At 39.7% G+C, this 24,672-nt stretch overlaps 3 protein-coding genes across 6 annotated transcripts in view; all 3 read right to left on the bottom strand.

Annotated features, from left to right (window-relative positions):
- LOC141109988 (C3a anaphylatoxin chemotactic receptor-like) overlaps positions 1-5,727 on the bottom strand; it is a 41,305-nt gene extending 35,578 nt beyond the window's left edge. For all 4 annotated transcript variants that reach the window (XM_073601240.1, XM_073601237.1, XM_073601241.1 and 1 more), the window contains exon 1: positions 5,348-5,727. The gene's annotated coding sequence lies outside the window, so the exon portion shown is untranslated. The remainder of the gene's footprint in view (positions 1-5,347) is intronic.
- A 2,708-nt stretch (positions 5,728-8,435) lies between these two features.
- On the bottom strand, positions 8,436-10,270 carry LOC141109987 (chemerin-like receptor 1). Its single transcript, XM_073601236.1, has one exon. It carries the CDS (start codon positions 10,247-10,249, stop codon positions 9,284-9,286), a length of 966 nt encoding a protein of 321 aa, XP_073457337.1. The 5' UTR covers positions 10,250-10,270; the 3' UTR covers positions 8,436-9,283.
- Positions 10,271-19,263: 8,993 nt separating this feature from the next.
- On the bottom strand, positions 19,264-21,897 carry LOC141109985 (N-formyl peptide receptor 3-like). The gene has a single exon (XM_073601235.1). The coding sequence runs from the start codon at positions 21,758-21,760 to the stop codon at positions 20,774-20,776; it is 987 nt and encodes a 328-aa protein (XP_073457336.1). The 5' UTR covers positions 21,761-21,897; the 3' UTR covers positions 19,264-20,773.
- Positions 21,898-24,672: the final 2,775 nt, after the last annotated feature.

Below are 24,672 nucleotides of genomic sequence, written 5' to 3'. Positions count from 1 at the left end.
TTGGCTTTGATTGACAGCACTGGATTGAATGAGGGTTCAAGTAAGCGAAGGAGAAGGTTAAGGGGGATAACAATGTCTAAACATTTTTTACCTTATTACCTTATAGGCTTTATAACAACTTTAAAGGTATATATATGTTTACATAGATACATTGGTCCAGCTTGGACCTATGTAACTATTCATATACCATGCCCCTGGAATCCCTCTAGAAGCTGGAAGTCACTGTAGTAAGTACCGCTACTCCAATGATCTCCATTGGATAAGGCAGAGGTGCAGGGAGGGGCTCTCCACCTCGTCCAACAAGAGAATGCTTTGCATTAATTGAGAAAATGAAAAGCATTCTCTGAATGGCACCTGTGCCAAGCAAGCGACCTCCTGTGTTCACAATGCAGCAGGGCAGCCACTTGGAATGGGCTGGGAAGCAAGTGCAGCTTCTAGAGGGATCCTACAGGTAGGGTATATACAAAGTTACATTGACCCAAGCTGGAACAATGTAACTATGTAATGTAACAATGTAAAAAGATCCATATCTGCAAAGTGCAACTTCCCCTGCAAAGTGAGCAGCCTGTTTACCTTTAACCACTTGCTTACTGGGCACTTATACCCCTTTCCTGCACAGGTCAATTTTCAGCTTTCAGCGCTCTCACAATTTAAATGACAATTGCGCAGTCATGCAACACTGTACCCAGATGAAATTTTCATCTTTTTTTTCACACAAATAGAGCTTTCTTCTGGGTGTATTTAATCACCACTGGGGTTTTTATTTTTTGCTAAACAAACAAAAAAAGATCAAAAATGTCAAAAAAAAAAAAAGTTTTTCATATTTTGTTATAAACTTTTGCAAACAGGTAATTTTTCTCCTTCACTGATGGGCACTGATAGGTAGCACTGATGGGCACTGACAGACAGCACGGAGAGGTGGCAATGATAGGTGGAACTGATAGTGGCACTGATAGGCAGCACTGATGGGCACTGATAGGTGGCACTTATAAGTGACACTGATAATGAGGCACTGATAGATGGCACTGGTGGGCACTGATTAGCAGTACTGACAGCGTTAAGGAAAAAAAAGCTCATAACTGACTAATGCTTACTTCCATGATCAGCTGTCATTGGCTGACAGCTGATCATGTGGTAAAGGGCCCACTGTGATTGGCCGCATCTCAAGGACTCGCCCCTAGGGCCCGCGGGCAGCTTGAGAATGGTAGGATGGCTATGTACGCCCTCCTGGTATTTTAAGCCCACGCTGTAGTCATCTTTCGGCTATAGCGCAGGCACCAAGTAGTTAATAAATCAACTCCTTTGTCTTCATAGAGAACACCAACATATAATTGCATTCATTAGTTGCAATGTATGCAACTAATGAATGTATAATGTATACAATTTTGCTGCACAATAAGCCAGTGCAAAACAGGAATCCGGACACAAATTTACTATAAAGTTACAGTTTTGACACATAAATTCCTTCTTCTGACACTCTATAGTAGTAAAATCTGCCCATGACCACTTCCTATTGTGCTGCCTAGAATTATAGATGCAGATGTTGCAAATAGACTTAGGGGTGGATTTACTACAGGCAATTACATTGTGCACCTTACAAGTGCAGTTGCACTCATTTTCCCCAGAGCTTACTAAATGTGGCAAAGCTCTGCTGATTTCCATCATCCAATCATGTGCACACAAAAATGCTGTCTTTTTATTTTCCTTACACCTGATTGGGTATTCTTTACAAAGTCAAGCTTTACTACCTTTACCTTTACTAAGGAAAATGAGTGCAGCTGTACTTATAAAGTGCAAAGTCTATTTGCCTTTAGTAAATCCACCCCAACGGATCTGTTGTAAATAATTTTCTAATCAAGACGCAGCCAATAAATAATCATTTAATTCTGTCCTTTATTTGCTTGATGAATATCTTGCCTTGCATCTTCTACTTATAGGATATCTCTTCCCAAGAACAAGTACAGAAAATACCAGTTGATCCTGCCAGAAATCTCATGTCCTTGTCACTTCCTAATATCTTTCTTGCAGTCTATCTTCTTTAAAGCTGAATTCTAAACTTGCAGTTACATAGGTCCAGCTTGGACCAATGTATGTATGTGCGTGGCATACCTGTGGGATGTCAGTGGAAATTACTGTAGTAGGTGCAGCTACTACAGTGATCTCCACCAGGTTCTGGGTCCTGTGCTGAGTGACTACCTTGCTGCTTACTGGACACGGGACGTTGCCCACTTGGCACAGGTTCCACTCAGACACTTTCTGATTTCTTAATGAATGCAAAGTGTTCTCTGATTGGATAAGGTGAAGTGTTGCAGTGATTTCCCAATCTACACTTTGTCCAATCAGAGAACACATTTGCTAAGAAAATGGAAAGTGCCCTCTGGATGGCGCCCATTGTGAGCCGGTGAGACCTTCTGTATTCATTAAGAAGCAAGGCAGCCACTTGGCACCGGACCCAGAAGCTAACATCAATCTCTGTAGAAGTTGAGCTTACCATAGTGACTTTCAGAGGGATTCCACAGATATGGCACATATAGACTTACATTGGTCCAACCTGGGTCAATGCATCCATGTAAAAATACATGAAATTCATCTTAAAACTACTAATCGTTGTAATAGAGATGTTGGTAGTCCTAAAAGAAGAGCAGCCTATGATGACAACTATGGTTCACTCTAGAGATACAATTAAAGTGACTGTACACCCTGTACAACCACTTTTATCTACAGGTAAGCCTATATTAAAGCTTACCTGAAGGTGCTGAAAATATCTCCTAAACCTCCACGATTTAGGAGATATTCACGAAAAAGCCGAGCACCGATGACTATGTCATCAGCGCATGCACACTTTAGAAAGGGCACATCGTGCTGTTTCTATTAGGGGGTCATGCCGTGACTGCGGCTCCCACGAGCATGAGCGGGAGTGATGTCATGTGACTCCGGCCTGTCACAGAGCCGGAGTTTGTGGCCCCGGAAGGAAGAGTGGCGAGGATGGACGCTCCCTGCTAGTGGGGACAACGGTGACATTGCGGGCTTTGGTTTCAGGTAAGTGACACATAAAGGGCTACTATGCGGTTCATAGTAGCCCATTATGCTTTACCTTTGCAGGGAAACAAAAAGGAAAGTAAAAGCCACCAGGGTTTACTTCCTCTTTAAGAATCCGTATCACCACAGAGTGATACTGTGGATACGACACTTATGTATAAAATGCCACGTCCCGATAATTTGAATTTTTAAAGGATAAATTTGTGGATGATTGACTTTATAGGCATAACACATGTATATATTAAAAAATACATTTATTACAAAAAAATAGAAACGGGACAATTACATAAAATGTTCATCAATTATTCACAAAATGTGCCTTTGAGCATAAACAACGCACCACCTACATACATAAAAATTATTTATCAAGAAATCAGAGGATCAATCAGATCACTCTCCAATGTTGAGAAAAATTGAAGAGGTAGTGTGTCATATTAAAACTCAGCTTCCTCTACATGTTGACGCTTCTTCAGGAGCTTATGGCGTATTATTAATCAAAAATGAAAAGGGAAAGATTGAGCGGAGAGTGATATCCTTAGTACTGCTAGGAATTCAGGGAAACTTCTAAAATAATCTCTAAGGCAGCCTCACGCCAAATACTCTAGGATAGTTAGTGGTATTTGATACAAATGATAAAGAGTATCCAGGACATCTAATGCCTATATACAGCTGTTTCCATCACGTGCGGCGCTGTCATCTGAGCAGAGACTCCCAGGGAACCACACTCTATAAGATACCAATCGGGAACTACATACTTTTGGATAACTGGGATTTCAGTTAGTGGGAGATTCCCCAAACCGACTTAGCCATTACCTCATTAGATGTCCTGGATACTCGTTTGTGTCAAATACCACTAACTATCCTAGGGTATTTGGCGTGAGGCTGTCCTATAGATTATTTTTGAATTGATCTGAAGATCTGTTTTCCTGAATTCCTAGCAGTACTGAGGATATCACTCTCTGCTCAATCTTTCCCTTTTCGTTTTTGATTAACCTCCCTGGCTGTATGATTATGTCTGATATTTGCGTCTCAAAGAGGTACAATTGTTTTGCTTATAAATTTGGCGTTTTATATTGTAGGCTTGTAATTCTTAGCAATAACACACTTAAATCTGTCCAAACAAGAGTCTAGTAGATATCCCGGGTATGATAAAGTTTGAAACACAAAATCATACATTATAATATAATGAATAACTATAAATAATTATACAAAATAATAATATAATAATAATAAAATTAATTTCCCCACGATTCACTATCGCTCAATTCTGCAAGTGTTATCATTCACTATCGCTGTTTTCTAGCTGGTTTCGAACCACTTTTGACGTAAAGGGACACTTTTTGGTTGCTATGGACAGTTTCCAGTTTCCAGACAGAAAGAACAGTATTTATAATAAAGAAGTGCATGCAGGGCATTGGACAAAGCACTAGGGACAAAGGGATGTGAAATGATTTCATACAGTAATGTAATCTGTAAGATTACAGTGTACTGTATGTGTTATGTATTTTCAATTTTTTAAATTTTCCGCCAGGCTTCTGCCCCCGTGCGTCGCGCCGCTCGCAGGGAATGGAGCCCGGCACACAGAGGCATCGGGCGAAGGAGAGAGCCTGCAGACACAGCGGGGGAACAACGCAGGATCCTGGGGACAAGGTAAGTACACTGCACCAGGATCCTGCAATGCAATCCCGAGTGTGGCTCAGGGTTACTGCTAATGGTACTGAAATTTAACCCCCAGCCACACTCGGGAAAACCACCAGGGAGGTTAATAATACGCCATAAGCTCCTGAAGAAGCGTTTGTTGAATGTGCGCAACACGTAGAGCGAGCTGAGTTTTAATATGACACACTACCTCTTCAATTTTTCTCAATATTGGAGAGTGATCTGATCCTCCGATTTCTTGATAAATACTTTTTATGTATGTAGGTGGTGCGTTGTTTATGCGCAAAGGCACATTTTGTGAATAATTGATGAAATTTTATGTAATTGTCTTGTTTCTATTTTTTGTAATAAATGTATTTTCAATATATACCTGTGTTATGTCTATAAAGTCCATCATCCACAAATTTATCCTTTACAAATCCACTCTAGAGATACAGCACAGGAAGAGAGCATTGTCACCCTAGGAAAGGACGCTTGTCATTCACAGCATTACTAAGAAAAAAATACTGAAAAAATAAACACTAATACAGCCACCACGTCTAAGGATTGGTAAGCTGAAACATATTACATTTTAATGGGGCTTAGATACACTTTCTCAGTGCCCGTCCTTATAAGTTTGTAATGAGTCTTAGTGGGTATTTTTACTTACCAGATAACTTGGATTAATTCTGAAGATGTCTTGAGTTTGTTGTTTAACGAAGAAAAATCTTCTTATGAGTCGATGTCATAAGATCCCGTTCGTTTTATTATCATCTTTGAGAAGTACATTTTTTATCTTATACAGATAAAAGAGTGGCAGTGCCTGTCTTTGTTGGTCATCACTGACAATATTATTATAGTATGTTTATAACAAGAGAGACCAACTTCTAGGGTAAAAAATGTTACATTTTCACTACAATCTAATAGCCTCTTCTCTTCTCACTTCTTCTGGTTAGATTTCACTTCATCTAAAATAAAAAGAGATAGAAGAAGCTTATCTGTGTTTATTAAGCATGAATAAATGGCCAATCATGGTCTAGACTTGGACCAAGTGACAATTCTATTCAAACTGCCAGCCAGTTAGTCCCCAGTATAGGTCCCCCCCTCCTCTGCAGTGATTGGCTGTTAGGACCATAGGTATCCTATCAAACAATGATGTCATGTATTTTCATGTTTTCTCTTCTAAAATTTTAAATATTGAACTGCAATTCCACTTAAAGACCTGGTACTTTCCCCTGAATAAAAAGTACATGTACATTCCCAACAGGGTAAGGGGTAGAAAATGAATTGTTTCCAATGGATAAGTTATGTGGTCAGGTTGTTGAATTATAGGTTCTTATATCTAAAATAAACGAACCCCCACGTTCTTTCCCGAAAGAAGCCATATGGCGAAACATGTAAGAAAACATGAATGTGACTACAGTAAATTATTGTCATCAATAGGATGCTTTGCACACACCTATGACCATGATTATATTATATGTATTGTTTTTATGACATTTTTCATTTAATAAAATCTGTATATACCTTTTACATATTGTTGTTTCAATGTTTTGCACCTATAGAGTCCCATATCTCCCAAATGTTTTCTCTGTTCCCAATGGATGTCAGTATGTTGCCCATAGCTACTTCCATCCTATATAGGCACACACATTCCAACACTGCCTGGTTTGTATTACCTAGAGAGAAAATATTGAATGATCACTATATTCAAAGGCAAGTGCTTTAAAGAAATATAAAATGTTTTTTTCACAAAGCACAGGATGTAGAAAAACATATCAATAGTAGAGAATATATAAAATATTTCAGGAATAGAAATAATATAATATATATTGCAATATAATAGTAAAATAGTACAAAATATATAATAGAATTATAGTATCATATAGTATGCATGTAAGAGTAGTATAAAATGTAATTTTACATAGATATTTAAATTTGTGTTCAGCTGGTTGACAAACATGTAATATCATTACAGCGTGCTGCCATAAGAGAGTAGAATTAGGGTCAGATTTAGACCTTGGGGGGACCCAGGGCACTTCAGATTCAGGGGGCCCCTCATACACAGGTTCAAAGGGGGCATCATGCACAGAGTTGGTTTACATTTTCAATGACAGTCACACATATTCAAAATACAAGACACAACATCATTCTGAAGACACACGTGCACATACAGTCATAGGCCACCTTCCTTAAGAATGTAAGTGCTCTATTGGGTTGATTTACTATAACTGGAGAGTGCAAAATGTGGTGCAGCTCTGCATAAGAACCAATCAGCTTCCAGATTTTTTTGGTCAAAGCTTGACTGCACAAGCTAAAGTTAGAAGCTGATTGGCTACCATGCACAATTGCACCACATTTTGCACTCTCCAGTTTTAGTAAATCAGCCCTTATGTGTGGTTCGCTTGGGCTGCCAAAATGTGTTTTACAAAAATATGCAATATACTAGTCCAGAGTAAATTCTTTTACTGGTGATAGCTGGCAAAATATTACTTCCCAAGATACATTTAAAAAAAATAAACAATTTTTTTCTTGTTATTATATTCTATATTTTATATTATTTAGATTTTTTTATCATTTTATATAATTTTTTTATATTGTTTTATATTATTTTTGTATAGAAGGAGGCCCCTTCTGTCACGGGGGTCATGGGCAGTTGTCCTTTTTGCCCAATTATAAATCCGGCACCTAGTGGACACCTGAGAAATGGCACATTAGATAAAAGAAAGCAACAGAATTGGTTTGGTGATATTACATCAACTCATTTTTAAATTACCTATATTTTAAAGCCGTATCAATATTTTGCATCTTTGTATTTCTTTATCTTCCCATATCCTTACAGGTTATGACTTGTGGCTAAAATTTGCATGCAGAGGAAGAAAAAGTGGGGGGGGGGGGATGTCTGACCAGGTCTGCTACTGAGTCTTGATTACTGTTCTGAGTATGCTTTAGTCTTGCCAATCTTAGGCTACTTTCAGACTGGGGCATTGTGGGCGTCAGCGGTAAAGCGGTGCTATATTTAGCGCCGCTTTACCGTCATTTTAACCCCTGCTAGTGGCTGAAAAAGGGTTAAAACTGCCCGCAAAGCGCCTCTGCAGCGGCTCCATTGTTTTCAATGGGAAGGGGGGCTTTAGGAGCAATGAATACACCGCTTCTTTAGCGCTGCAAAGATGTGGCTTGCAGGACTTTTTTTACCGTCCTGCAAGTGCACAGCTCCAGTGTGAAAGCCCTCGGGCCCTCGGGCTTTCACACTGGAGACACAGGAAAGGCTCTTTACAGGCGCTATTTTTAGCCCTGTAGCACCTGTAAAGTGACTCAGTGTGAAAGTAGCCTTAAGCTGGCCATATATGGGTCAAAATATGGCCGGTTAAGCAGGGACTGTACGAATTTAGATCCATGTGTGGCCACTGTGGTTGAACAGAAGTTGATCTTCTGATCAACTTCTGTTCAACCGCCTTGTCAGTATATTTACACAGGCTGCAGCCCTGATCTGGCACAAGCAATAGCTGGAGCTGTCAGATTACAAGGGCACGGCGGGGAGGATTCTTCCATTCACAATGAATGCATGGATGGAAAATTCGGGTCAGTATTTTTTACTTCAACCTGCTGGTTGCACAAAAAACTGACCCATGTATGACCAGCCTAACTCTAGTGCCTATTGGACTGGACAGTCAAATTTATACACCCAACACTATGGCTGGAACAAAAACATAGAGGTAAGATTAGAGAAATGAAACAAGTGCAATCTCTATATGACTACATTCCTTTATTCTGTTACTTTATTTGGGCTTTAATTGGAAATATGCATTAATCTATTGAATTAAAACAAATAAAAACATGAAATAGAAAATGTAAAAAAAAAAGACTTGAACAGCTGAAATATTTTTAACAGAATTAAACATTAAGATAGAGGTTGCTACCTACAGATACGGTAATAACAATGCCAAGTGAAATTGGCAAATTCAGGTTGCATTGATCTCATATTTAATAATATCTTTGTTATAGTGAGAAATCCAAAACAAACCATTAATGGCAAGGCAAAAGGTTTGCTTTAAACCCCTATATACCCTACCATGTGCTTCCTTCTCTTGCTGTCACTCTTTTCAGTGGTGAGCCAAAGGAAATGTCAGATGTTCTTAGATATGGACAAGCATGGCCATCAGCAATGTGATAGCTCTTGGTCAATCATCACTGTGGCTTGGGAGGTCCATAGCCTTATGTGAAATACAATGACTTTAGCGATTTATAGCTTGCATGGATCTTTTTCTTTACCCCTGATGACTGAATAGAGAGGTGGTAAGGTAAGCATTTGCTTCTGAGTGTAGGAATACCTCTTACTTTTTGTTCTAGTTCTGTGGGTGCACTTACATGTTTGGTGATCCACTGGGCCATGTATTTGTTGATGCAACAATGACTCTTAAGACCATAGGAAAATGCTTTCAAACATAACCAAAAGTGGAACATGGAAACATATGCCTAAGTCTATTAGTGGTGCACTTTCAAGGGGATTGTTGGTCCATAAGGTAGCAAGAAATGGATACTTAGAGAAGACTTGGATGAGGCAAGGTCACAGTAAAGGAAAAGATTTTCTTCCCTTCAGCTATCTTCAATCACGCATTGCATTTTCCAGTCTGACCTTTATGGATTTTTTATAATTGGCCCCACGTGCTTGGCCCAGTAAGACATAAAGAATGGGATTGATGCAACTGCTGATTGAGATCAGGCAAAGGCAAACATTACTTATTATGAAATCGGGAAGTGTTTCACTCATCCTCATAAGCCACGCTAGGACTGGCCATGTGCTGAAAGGAAACCAGCAGATAAAAAAGCAAACCACTACTGCAATGATGATCCTGAAAGTTCTTTGAAACCCTTTTGGCCTTTTAAATCTGTTCTGACGTAGTTTGTAGACAATAAGGCCATAACAAATAAGGATGATGATAAAAGGTATCCCAAACATGAAAATATTTTTGGACATTATGATATATGTTTCATAATTAATTTCAGAATCTAAACTATAAATATAGCGCATTTCAAACTCATTTAACCATGGCACAGACATATAATAACTGTTGTATCCGGCAAAGCCATGTAAAAAAGAAATATTAATAAACAGCACAACAGCCAGAGGAACAAGCCAAAGAAAGACTGATGCAATCCTCACTAATCTCCGTGTTCGGTGCACTTTAGCCCAAAGTGGCCACACGATGGACACACAGCGGTCAATACTAATGATTGTTAAGAAAGTCACACTAACAGCGGAGTTCAAGCTCATCATGTAAAAGTTGATGATCGTTGAAAAAGCATGTAAACTCTCCACGTAAGGTATATGATCCACAACACCAGAAACAGCCAGCCATTCTATTACACGAAATGGAAGGCAAAGGCAAAATATGAAGTCAGCGATGGCCAAGTTCAGGAACCACACCGCACTGATGGTCTTCATCCTAAATCCAGCGATCCATATTACCAATCCATTTCCTATGATTCCCACAATGCAGGAGATACAGTAACAGGAGGTGGTCAAAACCTTGATGACTTCGTATGCCTCTGCCACATATGTTTCATTCATCGTGCCAGCAGTGGATGGAGCAGGATTAAGTGAACTCCTGTTAAAACAGAAAGGGGCGGATTACTAATTTTAAAACCAAATTTGGAATTCTCAGCCACAGAGCATATAAACTTGGTAGCTGCAGGATCCCCAGTCTCAGTGTAGAAGCAAAAAGTCAGTATTACTAGAATCTGAGTAATAAAAAATCAGTGCTGCTTCATTACTACAGCAGTTCTACAAGCTATCCATCCATTGATTATTATAATGACAGGAAACATTTTGGGATGCCCAACTTGATAGTGACAAAACTAGAGACATTTTCCTCCCTATATACACAGTTCCAATCGATTCTTCTCCTTTATCCAAAACAGCTCCAATTGATTCATTTTCCTTGGACTGTACAACTCTGATTGATTGCTCTTTAGAAACTAACAGTCTCTGTTGGATCAGCAACAGCCCCTTACAGGCTAGGAACTCTCAATCCCTTAGAACAATGTGTTGTGAACTGCATCTTGGAGTACCTCCAACTCCCTTGAAGACACTATCCCAGCTCTGCCACAGGAAATGCTAGCCCACCTGGCAGATCTTTACAAGTCTCCAATGACCTCCCAGGGCAAGGTAGGGAAGATTTAAGCACACCGCTATCTTCCAGAGAGACCTGCTACATGTGGCAGCATCTCCCCTTGCAAGTCCCTGCACCGTACTGTAGTCTTCCTTGTAGTCCTCCTTGTAGTCCTCCTTATTCCTGCTGATTTTCAGGGAAGACTCCCTCCAAGCTTCACCTGTTGTCAGGATCTTCCCAGGCCAGCTCCCAAGCCCCAGCCCAAGGCAGAGCACCCCCCTCCCCCAGACTAGGGGGTTTGCCTCAAGGGCCACCGACAGTCCCCTTAGCACTCCATCTCCATTTTCCACCCAACTCCCCTGCCGACATGACTTATCCATATTTAAGGATTGGCTTAGCCCCATGCCAGGGATTGGCAAAACTCCCTTAAGTATGAAGAACAACCCTCTTTGCCTCTGCCCTCTAGCTTCTAGAATGTTCTCCAACTTTCCAGAACAAAGGAAAGGCATCAGAGAGCTGCCTATATGAGTCATTCAGTCCTAGCGGGCAACTTGAGAACAGTATAATGTCTATGTATGCCCTCCCGTTATTTTAAGCCCACGCTGTAGTCATCTTTCATCTATAGCATGGGCACCAAGTAGTTAATAAATCATCCCCTTTGTCTCCATAGAGAACACCAATATATAATTGCATCTATTAGTTGCAATGTATATCGTACTGCAGGCCAATGTATACAATTTTGCTGCACAACAAGCCAGTGCAAAACAGGATTCCGGACACAAATTTACTATAAAGTTATAGTTTTGACACATAAATTCCTTCTTCTGACACTCTATAGTGGTAAAATCTGCCCATGACCACTTCCTATTGTGCTACTTAGAATTATAGATGCAGATGTTGCAAATAGACTTAGGGGTGGATTTACTACAGGCAATTACATTGTGCACCTTACAAGTGCAGTTGCACTCATTTTCCCCAGAGCTTAGTAAATGTGGCAAAGCTCTGCTGATTTCCATCATCCAATCATGTGCACACAAAAATGCTGTTTTTTTTATTTTCCTTACACCTGATTGGGTATTCTTTACAAAGTGAAGCTTTATCACCTTTACTAAGGAAAATGAGTGCAGCTGTGCTTATAAAGTGCAAAGTCTATTTGCCTTTAGTAAATCCACCCCAACAGGTCTGTTGTTAATACTTTTCTAAACAAGAAGCAGACAATAAATAATCATTTAATTCTGTCATTTATTATCTTGATGAGTATTTTGCCTTGTATCCTCTACTTATAGGATATCTCTGCTCAAGAAGAAGTATAGAAAATACCAGTTGATCCTGCCAGAAATCTCATGTCCTTGTCACTTCCTATTATCTTTCTTGCAGGCTATCTTCTTTAAAGAGGAATTCTAAACTTGCACAGTTACATAGGTCCAGCTTGGACCAATGTATGTATGTGCGTGGCATACCTGTGGGATGTCAGTGGAAATTACTGTAGTAGGTGCAGCTACTACAGTGATCTCCACCAGGTTCTGGGTCCTGTGCTGAGTGACTACCTTGCTGCTTACTGGACACGGGACGTTGCCCACTTGGCACAGGTTCCACTCAGACACTTTCTGATTTCTTAATGAATGTAAAGTGTTCTCTTATTGGATGAGGTGAAGTGGGGCAGTGATTTCCCAATCTACACTTTGTCCAATCAGAGAACACATTTGTTAAGAAAATGGAAAGTGCCCTCTGGATTGCGCCCATTGTGAGCCGGTGAGACCTTCTGTATTCATTAAGAAGCAAGGCAGCCACTTGGCACCGGACCCAGAAGCTAACATCAATCTCTGTAGAAGTTGAGCTTACCACAGTGGCTTTCAGAGGGATTCCACAGATATGGCACATATAGACTTACATTGGTCCAACCTGGGTCAATGCATCCATGTAAAAATACATGAAATTCATCTTAAAACTACTAATCCCCCCAACCTTGTTGTAATAGAGATGTTGGTAGTCCTAAAAGAAGAGCAGCCTATGATGACAACTATGGTTCACTCTAGAGATACAATTAAAGTGGCTATACATCCTGTACAGCCACTTTTACCTACAGATAAGCCTATATTAAGGCTTACCTGAAGGTGCTGAAAATATCTCCTAAACCTCCACGGTTTAGGAGATATTCATGAAAAAGCTGAGGCGCATGCGCCAATGTCATCAGCGCATGCGCACTTTAGAAAGGGCACATCGTGCTGTTTCTATTAGGGGGTCATGCCGTGACTGCGGCTCCCACGAGCATGAGCGGGAGTGATGTCATGTGACTCCGGCCTGTCACAGAGCCGGAGTTTGTGGCCCCGGAAGGAAGAGTGGCGAGGATGGACGCTCCCTGCTAGTGGGGACAACGGTGACATTGCGGGCTTTGGTTTCAGGTAAGTGACACATAAAGGGCTACTATGCGGTTCATAGTAGCCCATTATGCTTTACCTTTGCAGGGAAACAAAAAGGAAAGTAAAAGCCACCAGGGTTTACTTCCTCTTTAAGAATCCGTATCACCACAGAGTGATACTGTGGATACGACACTTATGTATAAAATGCCACGTCCCGATAATTTGAATTTTTAAAGGATAAATTTGTGGATGATTGACTTTATAGGCATAACACATGTATATATTAAAAAATACATTTATTACAAAAAAATAGAAACGGGACAATTACATAAAATGTTCATCAATTATTCACAAAATGTGCCTTTGAGCATAAACAACGCACCACCTACATACATAAAAATTATTTATCAAGAAATCAGAGGATCAATCAGATCACTCTCCAATGTTGAGAAAAATTGAAGAGGTAGTGTGTCATATTAAAACTCAGCTTCCTCTACATGTTGACGCTTCTTCAGGAGCTTATGGCGTATTATTAATCAAAAATGAAAAGGGAAAGATTGAGCGGAGAGTGATATCCTTAGTACTGCTAGGAATTCAGGGAAACTTCTAAAATAATCTCTAAGGCAGCCTCACGCCAAATACTCTAGGATAGTTAGTGGTATTTGATACAAATGATAAAGAGTATCCAGGACATCTAATGCCTATATACAGCTGTTTCCATCACGTGCGGCGCTGTCATCTGAGCAGAGACTCCCAGGGAACCACACTCTATAAGATACCAATCGGGAACTACATACTTTTGGATAACTGGGATTTCAGTTAGTGGGAGATTCCCCAAACCGACTTAGCCATTACCTCATTAGATGTCCTGGATACTCGTTTGTGTCAAATACCACTAACTATCCTAGGGTATTTGGCGTGAGGCTGTCCTATAGATTATTTTTGAATTGATCTGAAGATCTGTTTTCCTGAATTCCTAGCAGTACTGAGGATATCACTCTCTGCTCAATCTTTCCCTTTTCGTTTTTGATTAACCTCCCTGGCTGTATGATTATGTCTGATATTTGCGTCTCAAAGAGGTACAATTGTTTTGCTTATAAATTTGGCGTTTTATATTGTAGGCTTGTAATTCTTAGCAATAACACACTTAAATCTGTCCAAACAAGAGTCTAGTAGATATCCCGGGTATGATAAAGTTTGAAACACAAAATCATACATTATAATATAATGAATAACTATAAATAATTATACAAAATAATAATATAATAATAATAAAATTAATTTCCCCACGATTCACTATCGCTCAATTCTGCAAGTGTTATCATTCACTATCGCTGTTTTCTAGCTGGTTTCGAACCACTTTTGACGTAAAGGGACACTTTTTGGTTGCTATGGACAGTTTCCAGTTTCCAGACAGAAAGAACAGTATTTATAATAAAGAAGTGCATGCAGGGCATTGGACAAAGCACTAGGGACAAAGGGATGTGAAATGATTTCATACAGTAATGTAATCTGTAAGATTACAGTGTACTGTATGTGTTATGTATTTTCAATTTTTTAAATTTTCCGCCAGGCTTCTGCCCCCGTGCGTCGCGCCGCTCGCAGGGAATGGAGCCCGGCACACAGAGGCATCGGGCGAAGGAGAGAGCCTGCAGACACAGCGGGGGAACAACGCAGGATCCTGGGGACAAGGTAAGTACACTGCACCAGGATCCTGCAATGCAATCCCGAGTGTGGCTCAGGGTTACTGCTAATGGTACTGAAATTTAACCCCCAGCCACACTCGGGAAAACCACCAGGGAGGTTAATAATACGCCATAAGCTCCTGAAGAAGCGTTTGTTGAATGTGCGCAACACGTAGAGCGAGCTGAGTTTTAATATGACACACTACCTCTTCAATTTTTCTCAATATTGGAGAGTGATCTGATCCTCCGATTTCTTGATAAATACTTTTTATGTATGTAGGTGGTGCGTTGTTTATGCGCAAAGGCACATTTTGTGAATAATTGATGAAATTTTATGTAATTGTCTTGTTTCTATTTTTTGTAATAAATGTATTTTCAATATATACCTGTGTTATGTCTATAAAGTCCATCATCCACAAATTTATCCTTTACAAATCCACTCTAGAGATACAGCACAGGAAGAGAGCATTGTCACCCTAGGAAAGGACGCTTGTCATTCACAGCATTACTAAGAAAAAAATACTGAAAAAATAAACACTAATACAGCCACCACGTCTAAGGATTGGTAAGCTGAAACATATTACATTTTAATGGGGCTTAGATACACTTTCTCAGTGCCCGTCCTTATAAGTTTGTAATGAGTCTTAGTGGGTATTTTTACTTACCAGATAACTTGGATTAATTCTGAAGATGTCTTGAGTTTGTTGTTTAACGAAGAAAAATCTTCTTATGAGTCGATGTCATAAGATCCCGTTCGTTTTATTATCATCTTTGAGAAGTACATTTTTTATCTTATACAGATAAAAGAGTGGCAGTGCCTGTCTTTGTTGGTCATCACTGACAATATTATTATAGTATGTTTATAACAAGAGAGACCAACTTCTAGGGTAAAAAATGTTACATTTTCACTACAATCTAATAGCCTCTTCTCTTCTCACTTCTTCTGGTTAGATTTCACTTCATCTAAAATAAAAAGAGATAGAAGAAGCTTATCTGTGTTTATTAAGCATGAATAAATGGCCAATCATGGTCTAGACTTGGACCAAGTGACAATTCTATTCAAACTGCCAGCCAGTTAGTCTATTAGGGGTCATGCCGTGACTGCGGCTCCCGCGCGCATGCGCAGGAGTGATGTCATGCGACTCTGGCCTGTCACAGAGCCGGAGTTTGTGGCCCCGGAAGGAAGAGGGGCGAAGATGGACGCTCCCTGCTAGTGGGGACAATGGTGACATCGCGGGCTTTGGTTTTAGGTAAGTGGCACATAAAGGGCTACTATACGGTTCATAGTAGCCCATTATGCTTTACCTTTGCAGGGAAATAAAGAGGAAGTAAAAGCCACCAGGGTTTACTTCCTCTTTAAGAATCCGTATCACCACAGAGTGATACTGTGGATACGACACTTATGTATAAAATGCCACGTCCCGATAATTTGGATTTTTAAAGGATAAATTTGTGGATGATGGACTTTATAGGCATAACACAAGTATATATTAAAAAATACATTTATTACAAAAAAATAGAAACAGGACAATTACATAAAATGTTCATCAATTATTCACAAAATGTGCCTTTGAGCATAAACAACGAACCACCTACATACATAAAAAGTATTTCTCAAGAAATCGGAGGACCAATCAGATCACTCTCCAATATTGAGAAAAATTGAAGACGTAGTGTGTCATATTAAAATTCAGCTCGCTCTACATGTTGCGCGTATTCAACAGATGCTTTTTCAGGAGCTTATGGTGTATTATTAATCAAAAAAAGGGAAAGATTGAGCGGAGAGTGATATCCTCACGCCGAATACTCCAGGATAGTTAGTGGTATTTGACACAAACAATAAAGAGTATCCAGGACATCTAATGTCTATATACAGCTGTTCCCATCATGTGCGGCGCTGTCACCTGAGCGGAGACTATCAGGGAACCACACTCTATAAGATACCAATCGGGAACTATATACTTTTGGATAACTGGGCTTTCAGTTAGTGGGAGATTCCCCAAACTGACTTAGCCATTACTTCATTAGATGTCCTGGATACTCTTTATCGTTTGTGTCAAATACCACTAACTATCCTAGGGTATTTGGCGTGAGGCTGCAGTATAGATTATTTTAGAAGTGATCTAAAGATCGGTTTCCCTGAATTCCTAGCAGTACTAAGGATATCACTCTCTGCTCAATCTTTCCCTTTTCGTTTTTGATTAATAACACGCCATAAGCTCCTGAAGAAGCGTCTGTTGAATACACGCAACATGTAGAGCGAGCTGAGTGTTAATATGACACACTACCTCTTCAAATGTTCTCAATATTGGAGAGTGATCTGATTGGTCCTCCAATTTCTTGATAAATACTTTTTATGTAGGTAGGTGGTGCGTTGTTTATGCTCAAAGGCACATTTTGTGAGTAATTGATAACATTTTATGTAATTGTGTTGTTTCTATTTTTTTGTAATAAATGTATTTTTAATATATACCTGTGTTATGCCTATAAAGTCCATCATCCACAAATGTATCCTTTACAAATCCACACTAGAGATACAGCACAGGAAGAGAGCATTGTCACCCTAGGAAAGGACGCTTGTCATTCACAGCATTACTAAGAAAATAATACTGAAAAAATAAACACTAATACAGCCACCACGTCTAAGGATTGGTAAGCTGAAACATATTACATTGTAATGGGGCTTAGATACACGTTCTCAGTGCCCGACCTTATAAGTTTGTAATGATTTTTAGCGGGTATTATTACTTACCAGATAACTTGGATTAATTCTGAAGATGTCTTGAGTTTGTTATTTAACGATGAAAAGTCTTCTTATGAGTCAGTGTCATAAGATCCCATTTGTTTTATTATCATGTTTGAGAAGTACATTTTTTATCTTATACAGATAAAAGAGTGGCAGTGCCTGTCTTCATTGGTCATCATCACTGACAACATTACTATAGTAGGTTGATAACAAGAGAGACCAACTTCTAGGGTTAAAAATGTTACATTTTCACTACAGTCTAATAGCCTCTTCTCGTCTGACTTCTTCTGGTTAGATTTCACTTCATCTAAAATAAAAAGAGATAGAGGGAGCTTCTCTGTGTTTATTAAGCATGAATAAATGGCCAATCATGGTCCAGACTTGGACCAAGTGACAATTCTATTCGAACTGCCAGCCAGTCAGTCCCCAGTGCAGGTCCCCCCCCCCCTCCTCTGCAGTGATTGGCTGCTAGGACCATAGGTATCCTATCAAAAAATGATGTCATGTAGTTTCTATGTTTTCTCTTCTAAAATGTTAAATATTGAACCACAAATCCACTTTAATGCCCCGTACACACGGTCGGACTTTGTTCGAACATTCCGGCAACAAAATCCTAGGATTTTTTCCGACGGATGTTGGCTCAAACTTGTCTTGCATACACACGGTCACACAAAGTTGTCGGAAAATCCGATCATTCTGAACGCGGTGACGTAAAACACGTACATCGGGACTATAAACGGGCAGTGGCCAATAGCTTTCATCTCTTTATTTATTCTGAGCATGCCTGGCACTTTGTGCGTCGGATTTGTGTACACACGATCGCAATTTCCGACAACGGATTTTGTTGTCGGAAAATTTTATATCCTGCTCTCAAACTTTGTGTGTCGGAAAATCCGATGGAAAATGTCCGATGGAGCCCACACACAGTTGGAATTTTCGACAACACGCTCCAATGGGACATTTTCCACCGGAAAATCCGACCGTGTGTACGGGGCATAAGACCTGGTACTTTCCCCTGAAGAATAAGTACAGGTACATTCCCAACAGCGTAAGGGGTGGAAAATGAATTGTTCCCAATGGATAAGTTATGTGGTCAGGTTGTCGAATTATAGGTTATTATATCTAAAATAAACAAACCCCCGCGTTCTTTCCTGAAGAAGCCACATGGCGAAACATGTAAGAAAACATGAATGTGACTACAGTAAATTATTGTCATCAATAGGATGCTTTGTACACACCTATGGCCATGATTATATTGCATGTATTGTTTTTATGACATTTTTCATTTAATAAAATCTGTACAGTATATACCTTTTACATATTGTTGTTTCAATGCTTTGCACCAATAAAGTCCCATATCTCCCAAATGTTTTCTCTGTTTTCAATGGATGTTAGTAAGTTGCCCATAGCTACCTCCATCCTATATAGGCACACACATTCCAGCACTGCCTGGTTTGTATTACCTATAGAGAAAATATTAAATGATCACTATATTCAAAGGCAAGTGCTTTTAAAGAAATATAAAACGTTTATTTCACAAAGCACAGGATGTAGAAAAACATATCAATAGCAGAGAACATATAAAAATATTTCAGGAATAGTAATATAATATAATTTATATTGCAATATAATAGTAAAATAGTACAAAATATATAATAGAATTATAGTATCATATAGTATGCATGTAAGAGTAGTATAAAATGTAATTTTACATAATTTGTGTTCAGCTGGTTGACAAAGATGTAATATCATTATGACAGCGTGCTGCCATAAAAGAGTAGACTTAGGGCCAGATTTAGACCTTGGGGGGGACCCAGGGCACTTCAGGTTCAGAGGGCCCCTCATTCACATGTTCAAAGGGGGCATCATACACACAGTTGGTTTACATTCTCAATGACAGTCACACATATTTAAAATGCAAGACACAACATCATTCTGAGGTCACATGTGCACATACAGTCATAGGCCACCTTCCTTAAGAACGTAAGTTGATTTACTATAACTGGACAGTGCAAAATGTGGTGCAGCTCTGCATAAGAACCAATCAGCTTCCAGGTTTTTCGGTCAAAGCTTAAATGTACAAGCTAAAGTTAGAAGCTGATTGGCTACTATGCACAATTGCACCACATTTTGCACTCTCCAGTTTTAGTAAAGCAGCCCTTATGTGTGGTTCGCTTGGGCTGCCAAAATGTGTTTTTAAAAAATATGCAATATACTAGTCCAGAGTAAATTCTTTTACTGGTGATAGCTGGCAAAATATTACTTCCCAAGATACATTTAATAAAAGAAACAATGTATTTCTTATTATTATATTGTATATTTTATGTTATTTACTTTTTTTATTATTTTATATAATTTTTTATAATGTTTTATATTATTTTTGTATAGAAGGAGGCCCCTTCTGTCATGGGAGTCCTTTTTGCCCCCTTATAAATCCAGCACCAAGTGGACACCTGAGAAATGGCACATTAGAGAAAAGAAAGCAACAGAATTGGTTTGGTGATATTACATCAACTCATTTTTAAATTACCTATATTTTAAAGCCACAATAATATTTTGTATCTTTGTATTTCTTTATTTTCCCATATCCTTACAGGTTATGACTTGTGGCTAAAATTTGCATGCAGAGGAAGAAAAGGGGGGGTGTCTGACCAGGTCTGCTACTGAGTCCTGATTACTGTCTTGAGTATGCTTAAGTCTTGCCAGTCTTAAGCTGGCCATATATGGGTCAAAATTTTGCCGCTTAAGCAGGGATGGGAGAAATTTTGATCCACGTTAGGCCACTGTGGTTGAATAGAGTTTGATCTACTGATTGACTGTTCAACTGCCCTTTCAATATATTTCCGCTTAATCAGATTTTTACTTACTCCTAACTTACTAATGAATGGAGAGGTTGGTGAACAAAATAAGGTAAGTATTTTCTTCTGGGTAGGAAAACCCTCTTGCTTTTTTCTTTGGTTCTGTGGATGCACTTACATGTTTGGTGATCCATTGGGTCATGTATTTGATGATGCAACCATGACTTATAAGACCATAGAAAACAGTTTGCAAACATAATCAAAAGTAGCACAGGGAAATATCTGCTTATGTCTATCATCAGTGCACCTTCAGGGGTTTGGTGGTCCAAAATATAGCAGGAAATTATTACATAGCAAAGAAAAATTTACATAGATAGAACAGACTTTCTTCACATCAGCTATCCTCAAGTTTTTCACTCATTGCATTTTCCAGTCTGACCTTTATGGATTTTTTATAATTGGCCCTACGTGCATGGCCCAGTAAGACATAAAGAATGGGATTGATGCAACTGCTGATTGAGATCAGGCAAAGGCAAACATTACTTATTATGAAATCGGGAAGTGTTTCACTCATTCCCATAAGCCCTGCTAAGAGTGGCCATATGTTGAAAGGAAACCAGCAGATGAAAAAGCAAACCACTACTGCAATGATGATCCTGAAAGTTCTTTGAAATCCTTTAGGCCTTTTAAATCTGTTGTGACGTAGTTTGTAGACAATAAGGCCATAACAAATAAGGATGATGATAAAAGGTATCCCAAACATGAAAAGATTTTTGTACATTATGGTATATATTTCATAACTACCGGTAATTTCAGAATCTAAACTAACATTATAGATCATTTCAAGCTCTTCTAAACTTGGGACATCCAGATAAAATCTGTGGATTATAGTAAAATGATTTATTAAACCAGTGTTAATAAAAAAAACAATGGTCAGAGGAACAAACCAAAGAAAGACTGATACAATCCTGACTAATCTCCGTGTTCGGTGCACTTTAGCCCAAAGTGGCCACATGATGGACACACAGCGGTCAACACTAATGGCTGTTAAGAAAGTCACACTAACAGCGGAGTTCAAGTTCATCATGAAAAAATGTATGATATGTGAAGAAATATAAAACTTTTCTTTGTCAGGTATGTGATCCATAACACCAGAAACAGTCAGCCATGCTATGAAAGGAAAAGGAAGACAAAGGCAGAATATGAAGTCAGCGATGGCCAAATTCAGGAACCACACCGCACTGATGGTCTTCATCCTGAAGCCAGAGATCCATATTACCAATCCATTTCCTATGATTCCCACAATGAAGGTGATAAAGTAACAGGAGATGGTCAAAATTTTGGTAGCTTGGTGTGCCTCCTCCACATATGTTTCATTCATAGTGCCAGTAGTGGATTGGAGAAGGATTAAGTGAACTCCTGTTAAAACAGAAAGGATGGATTACTAATTTTAACATCTACATTTGAGATACTCAGTCACTAAACATAAGAACTTGGTAGCTGCAGGATCTCCAGTCTCAGTGTAAAAGCCAAACTTCGGTTTAATTGAAGATAATGCTGTTTTGTTACCAAGACAGTTTTACAAGCTATCCATCCATTTATCATTTTAGTAACATGAATATAAAAGCCCACCCAGAGAGAAGAAAAGTGTGTAAATGGACCCCATAGCAACCCTTCCCCCCACACTCTCTATATCAAAGACATCATCTAATCAACAAAAATGAGAAAAAAAAAAAAAAATATATATATATATATATATATATATATATATATATATATATATGGGGTTTTCAAAAAGTTTTCACTTTTCTACATAGTCACCTTCCGGACACAGATTTACTATAAGGTTGCAGTTTTGACTCATGAATTCCTACTTATGACACTCAATGGTAGTAAACTCTGCCCTTGGCTAATTCCTATTGTGCCTGTGCAGTGCTAATGTTGAGTAAAAACCTCATCACTGAGACGAAAACTGTTCCAGATGGCTGCCTAGAATTGTCAATGCAGATTTTACAAATACACTTATGCAGGCCATAGACTATTGCAGAAAAGAAATTCACATGATTCCCCAATCAACACAGACTGACAGGGGCATCTCTCCTGCCAAGCAATTTACTGCTCCTGGCAGGATGGTGGGGGCAGGCGGGCGAAGTCATCCCCACTAGGAGAAGTCAGTGATTATTGCTAATGGCTATAGCAGCCTTTAGCGATAACCATAAGAGAATCCGGCAGGCCGGCTGCACCCAAGTTGATTGATTGATCAACTTGGTACATTCAGCATGCCCATACATGGTTCGAGTCTCCCCTGGTTGCTGCTGAACCGGCCGAGATTTGACCTGTCTGTGGCCGATTTTAGGGGGTGGATTTACCAAAGGCAAATAGACTGTGTAGCTTGCAAGTGCAGTCGCACTCAACTTCCCTAGAGCTTTGTTAATGTGGTAAAGCTGTGCTGATTTCCATCATCCTACAAGTAAAAACTTTTTTTTTTTCTGGCACCTGGTAGGGATGAGCCGAACACCCCCCGGTTGGTTCGCACCAGAACCTGCGAACGGACCGAAAATTCGCACGAACGTTAGAACCCCATTGGCGTCTATGGGACTCGAACGTTCGAAATCAAAAATGCTCATTTTTAAGGCTAATTTGCATGGTATTGTCCTAAAAAGGGTTTGGGGACCCGGGTCCTGCCCCAGGGGACATGTATCAATGCAAAAAAACGGCCGTTTTTTCGGGAGCAGTGATTTTAATGATGCTTAAAGTAAAAAAAAAAAAGTGAAATATTCCTTTAAATATCGTACCTGGGGGGTGTCTATAGTATGCCTGTAAAGTGGCTCGTGTTTCCCGTGCTTAGAACAGTCCCTGAACAAAATGTAATTTTTAAAGGAAAAAAAGTCATTTAAAACTGCTTGCGGCTTTAATGTAATGTCGGGTCCTGGCAATATGGATGAAAATCAGTGAGACAAATGACATGGATACCCCCCAGTCCATTACCAGGCCCTTTGGGTCTTGTATGGATATTAAGGGGAACCCTGCACCCAAATTAAAAAAGGAAACAGCAGTATACAAGCTCTGTACTCTGAACAGCTGTATACAGGCGGTGCAAATAAGACAGGGACTGTAGGTTTGTTGTTAAGTAGAATCTGTTTGTAATTTTGAACTGGTACATTTTTAATGTGTTTTGCTCCAGCCAAAACATCTATTTTAAGCTTTTTGGAAAACATAGGGAAGGGTTGCTGTCTGTGCTCCTCTTCAGAAGATTTCACCTCACTTTTTTTCCCAATGACAAATTTTTTTTTGAAAATATGGGGTTTTTTGTGAAACAAGGATTGGTGATAAAGCATTAGTGGAAAGGAGAAATGTTTTTCCCATATTAACTCTTACAGGAGAGAATTTCCCTTCCTATGGGGTAGATTTCATCTCACTTCCTGTTGTCTCCTTCCGTTTGCAAGTAGGAGTCGTTTGTAAGTTGGATGTTTGAAAGTAGGGTCCTGCCCTATATACTCAGCAGAGTATGGCCACAACACTGTAAGCCCTCACAGGGCCCTGCTGTGAAATATTAGATCAAGAATTGTAATTACATGCCCCTGTTTAACAGGGGCAGAAAAATTGGGCCTTTGGTGGTGGTGCTGGTGCCACAACACTGTAAGTCGTTATTCGCTCTTGGTGGGTGCAGAAACTGGCCCTGCTGTGAAATATTAGATCAAGAATTGTAATTACATGCCCCTGTTGAACAGGGGCTGAAAAATTGGGCTTTAGGCTCTGGTGCTGGTGCCACAACACTGCAACCCCTCACAGATACTCTAGTTGGAACGCAGAAACGAGCCCTGCTGCAAAGTATTGCATCAAAAATTGGAATTACACGCCCCTGTTAAACAGGGGCTGAAAAATTGGGCCTTAGGCACTGATGCTGGTGCCACAATACTGCAACCCCTCACAGAAACTCTAGTTGGAAAGCAGGAAGGAGCCCTGCTGCAAAGTATTGCATCAAAAATTGTAATTACACGCCCCTGTTAAACAGGGGCTGAAAAATTGGGCCTTAGGCACTGGTGCTGGTGCTACAACACTGCAACCCCTCACAGATACTCTAGTTGGAACGCAGGAACGAGCCCTGCGGGCACGCAGGAACACTGTCTGGATAAAGGGGGCCTTGAGAGCTAAGGAAGTCCTCCTCTTCCTGCCTCTGTTCTGCCTCAAGTGCCCTGTCCATTATTCCACGCAGCGTGTGCTACAACAGGTGGACAAGTGTCACTGATGCATGCACTTTCACTGCTCACCATCCTCGTGGCCTCCTCAAAT

The sequence above is a fragment of the Aquarana catesbeiana genome, linkage group LG10 (genome assembly GCF_042186555.1).
Source record: "Aquarana catesbeiana isolate 2022-GZ linkage group LG10, ASM4218655v1, whole genome shotgun sequence".
In the NCBI taxonomy this organism is placed as follows: domain Eukaryota; kingdom Metazoa; phylum Chordata; class Amphibia; order Anura; family Ranidae; genus Aquarana; species Aquarana catesbeiana.
This window is presented reverse-complemented; position numbering and strand designations above follow the sequence as displayed.

What these genes read in the sequence shown, in the direction of transcription:
- LOC141109985 (XM_073601235.1), bottom strand. Translation starts at nt 21,760, where the DNA reads ATGAATGAAACATATGTGGAGGAGGCACACCAAGCTACCAAAATTTTG.
- LOC141109987 (XM_073601236.1), bottom strand. Translation starts at nt 10,249, where the DNA reads ATGAATGAAACATATGTGGCAGAGGCATACGAAGTCATCAAGGTTTTG.